Source organism: Poecilia latipinna, unplaced genomic scaffold (assembly GCF_001443285.1).
Source record: "Poecilia latipinna isolate Pla-1442-1.1 unplaced genomic scaffold, P_latipinna-1.0 Scaffold646, whole genome shotgun sequence".
Lineage (NCBI taxonomy): Eukaryota > Metazoa > Chordata > Actinopteri > Cyprinodontiformes > Poeciliidae > Poecilia > Poecilia latipinna.
Window position 1 is genome coordinate 126,858 of NW_015113262.1, and position 4,224 is coordinate 131,081.

The window sequence follows — 4,224 nt, forward strand, 5'->3', positions numbered from 1 at the left end:
AGAGGGAAAAAAATTCTAAGAGTCAGCATTTCTTTAAAATAAACACATTACACGTATAAAAAGTAGGGCGAACCGCATCAAGAGGAGTTGAAGGGCGGTATATTTCCGGGCCGGAAAAAAGGGCCCTTCAGGGGGCGGGGGGGGGGGGGGGAGGGGGGAGAAAATGTGGCGGTCGCGCAGCATCCGCTCACCTCTTTTTCTGACCTTAAAATAAGCAAAAGGCAGGTGCAGGAGGCACGAATGCGGTGAGACTCTGGAAGTCTGAAAAATTTCCTTCTGCGCAACCACCTCGTCCGTCTTTGTCTCTTTTCTGATCCCTTGCCAGAACGCTAAGCCCCCGACTGCCAAAATCAACATCCCCGCTAATGGATCACAGAGGGCAATGCAATGTCTCATAATTAAGTATTAAGTATGACCCATACTAAGCTTTTTTTTTTTCCTTCCCTGGTAGTTTTCCTCACGTCCCAACCTATTCCCCTTCCTCCACACAAATATATGCAGGCGCCTTTACATACATAATCAGTAAAATTAAAATATAAATATATATAATGTCAAAATGATGAACTGGAAAAAGTAATGATTGGGTTAATGTAGGATAGCATGTGCATATGAAATTCAAGAATTTATTTATTTATTTTATCCACAAGTTTTACAAATCTATCTGTTCCAACTTTGACTTTGCACCGAATTTGAACTGGCGTGACTTGGAATGTTGAATTTTCTATGTGCATTTCACTGAACAGGAAGGCACAAATAAAACATACCCAAAAAAAAAACCAAAAAAAAAAACACATCATTATTATCTATTTCTTTTTGTTGATCTTGTGTTCTTCTGCCGCCCCCTGGGTCCACACCACCCTGGGTGGTGAGACATGTCGCGCACATCAAAAGCCGCCTCATTAACTGCGGCTAAAAATGATGCGAGCCTTTGGACAATTTCAACAAACGTGGATTTGTAATGTTTGTAATGGCCTACAATATTTAACTTTTAATCACAGCCATTGTCACTGTCATAAAAGTGCAATGACGCATTAATAGTCATATGGTTAAAAACAAATAATAAAACCACATAGCGGACCTGTTCGTCACGAGACCTATCAGTCTGCGCTTCTCGCCTGTAGCCTACTTTCAGGGGAGCAGGCGGACAAATTAGGCACGGCTGGCTGCGGAGGAGGACAAAGCACTCGTTTCATGGAGTCGCTCATTAACGCACCCTGAGTCCACTTCTTTTCCTCACATTTATTTAGTTTTCCCCCTTCCTTTTGTTTTCTTTTTCTGGCTAATGCCGAAGCAAAGCCGACCGCAGCCTCCTGAATCGACTCCGTCACCGCGAGCCCGGCGAGCGCGCGCCGAGACAAAAGAAAAGGAGAGCAAGCTCGCGAGCTCGCTCCCTGCACCCGATCCTCCGAAGAGGGTATTACGTAATTGCCAAGTGAATTGCGCTATGCATGCCCGGGCAACGCCGCTGGGGGAGCGCAGCGGCACCCGGGAGACGGTCATTAAACCCGCCTGCATGTGCAGCATTTAATCATCTCTATTACAGATATGACAGAAGACGATGCTTCGAGAGAAAAGGAGAAGGACGGGAAGAGAGGGATGGCTTTTTTTTTTTTAGGGAAGCCGCAGCGCAGCCAAGACAATGGCTGCCTGTAGTTTAACCCTGACTTACCTGGTGGTGCTTGATCCATTTCGATATAGAATAAACCTTCGGGAGGATAAACCATTCCTGTTTTACGGCAGTAGTCCCGGTTGCACTTGTTTTCTTTACGCTTGCTTTCAAAAAGAATAAAGACAACAACTTTTTTTTTGATGGAAGATCTAATTTAGGGTGCTGCTTCGTTGCAGACGCAGCGTCCCGCATAGATCGAGACGAAAAGAAATCTCCTTTGATTCCAAGTTGGAAAACATCCCAGATTCCAGATGTGTTGTGTCAGCATAGCCTGTCAAGAGGCTAAAAGATTCAGCTTTTTTTCTCCCTCTCTCTCTCTTTCTTTCTTTAGAAGAGATTGTCTGGCTGTCTGTCCTCCTCACTGAGTGGCGCAGCTCCTCTTCGGTTCATCTCGGAAGTGCAGCGGCTTTAAAGGGCTGCTCAGACATCATCTTGGCGCAGACCAACCCGACAAAGGGAGGGGGTAAGAAAGGTGGCGTTTCAGTACCGACCTCTGCCGCTTAAATCACACCTACACCGAATTAAATGACATACTCATCAAACAGAAACACCAGACAACAATCCCGATGTCTTCTTGTGCGATGGAGCCGCGTACGTTTGGACTTTGTAACACGAGTGCCCCCTAAATCATAATGGTACCACCCAGACCGTTTCATTCAGCTCCCCTCAGCATGGCTGAAACAGCTGAAAAAAAAAATCCTTGCAGAGCATGAATGGAAAAGGTAAAACTGCTTGAAAATCGTCAAACGAAAACAGTTTCTGTCTCAGACATCCAGAACATGGGGTGTTTCACAGCTCACGAAGCAGATTGCAATTAAAATTTCATCACAATTGTAACTGCCACTGGTCTTTTTTGGGGGGGAAGAGGAGGGAGTCTTTTTTGGGCAATATGGCGTTCTGCCAAGGGCGTCGTTGCCTGGGGGCAACATAAGGCAGACAAAAAAGGTTGTCAATTGCTTAAACAAGTGCATATCTAGCACTTGTTTGCTAGATATGCAAACAAGTGCCTACCACTTGTTTGCATATCTAGCCGATAGGAATGAGTGCTATTGAAAGGTGCATAAATAAAGATGTGTTATCAAAATGTCTAAAACATTTGTTCAAAAAAAGTATTTTGGTAATGCTAGTTTCTTATATGAAACTGTGAATCTTAAAGATAGCTAGCTACAGCTTGCTACACTGCAAACTACTGACATTAACATTGTTATAGCACATCATTTTATACTCAATACTCAAAGAAAAAGCAGCAGCGCTAACAACCGTCCCACCTTGCAGGTAAAAATGAATTATGTGAAAATAAAGATAGCCTTCTCATAATGTCTAAGATTTTTATTGACATAAAAAAATGTATTTTGGTAATAACAAGAATAATAATCTTATCATCTATTATTGATTCATTATGTAGAAGAGACTCAGTGAACTCTGGTTTGATCATTGTATGTAGTTTATTATGGCATTCTGTGTAGGAATGATGAGTCTCGGTGCCCCATTCTTGACTCTACCCAACGCCTGTCCCTCGCAGCGTAAACCAAGTGTTAAAGAAACAACCTGGCAGTTTTTTTGTAGCGTTAGCCTTCGGTTGTTTGGTTTCCACGCAGCACTGGGCCTTTTGTCTGTGAAGCAACAGACCTCTCGTGTTGGCAATGGAGTATTATATTCTTGTTGAGCTCGTCGAACACGTTCTGCAGCAAAAATGGCATCTTGGCTGTCACCGCTCCTAATTACTGCTATAAGCTGTGGCACGCTTTGAGATCATCCGGTTGAAGAAGTCATAGCAGGTGTGATAACAATGCCAAAAAAATAAAAATAATAACCGCTGTCAGTGCTGGGGACTGAAAGAACCGATTATTTTGTGATGAGACATTTTGGGCTTTCTTGCTTCATGTGCTAAAAATGGTCCATTACTGTCCTGTTCATGTTGGATGAATACGTGCATTGTGCGGCTCTGCCCGCGACACAGAATGACACTGTGCTGTAAAATTAAACAGCCGAGGCCTCTTCCCCCAGCTGACATTAGAGGCTGCACAGAGAGAGAGTGGAACGGGGCCTGTTTGGTCAGAGGGTCTGTCTTGGTTGCTGTCCGGGCTTTTACGGCCAAATGCCTTTTGACCCCAGTCCAGAGAGTTATGGGACACGGTTGCATGGAGCCCATCCTTCTCTCTCTTTAGCCCCATCAGAGTCCGACCAGCTCATAGCCTAAATGGCATCATTGTGGTTATGTCTTTAACCTGAATACAGGGATTTTTATGCTATTGGAGGAGAAGTTGGATACTTGTTTATTATGCTGCTGAAGTTTTTTTTTGTGTTTGATTTTTTTTTGTCATACTTTTTCACAAAACAAAAGTTTGTTCTCAAAAACTTGATTATGAGATGGAAAAGTAAGCAATGACACTTCTCTTCTTCAGTGGTTGAGCTGAATAAATTCAAAGTAACATTAAATCTCAAGCCACTGGGGAGTTTTTCCAGGGTTTTGGATGGAGACACAGCTTCCTTGCTGTGGTCATGTGGTCAACCGGAGAAGTAGCTGATAGCTACCACCATTCCAGTCTGTGGAG

General features: G+C 43.6%; 1 protein-coding gene across 2 annotated transcripts in view; it reads right to left on the reverse strand.

Annotated features, from left to right (window-relative positions):
* The window catches only part of LOC106954316 (phosphatidylinositol 3-kinase regulatory subunit gamma-like), a 9,948-nt gene extending 7,876 nt beyond the window's left edge, over positions 1–2,072 (reverse strand). The window contains exon 1 of one of the 2 annotated variants that reach the window (XM_015043713.1): positions 1,670–2,072. In XM_015043713.1, coding sequence (XP_014899199.1) covers positions 1,670–1,724 — 55 coding nt within the window. In that variant the 5' untranslated portion in view covers positions 1,725–2,072. The remainder of the gene's footprint in view (positions 1–1,669) is intronic. The other variant, XM_015043714.1, reaches the window with a different exon arrangement.
* Positions 2,073–4,224: the final 2,152 nt, after the last annotated feature.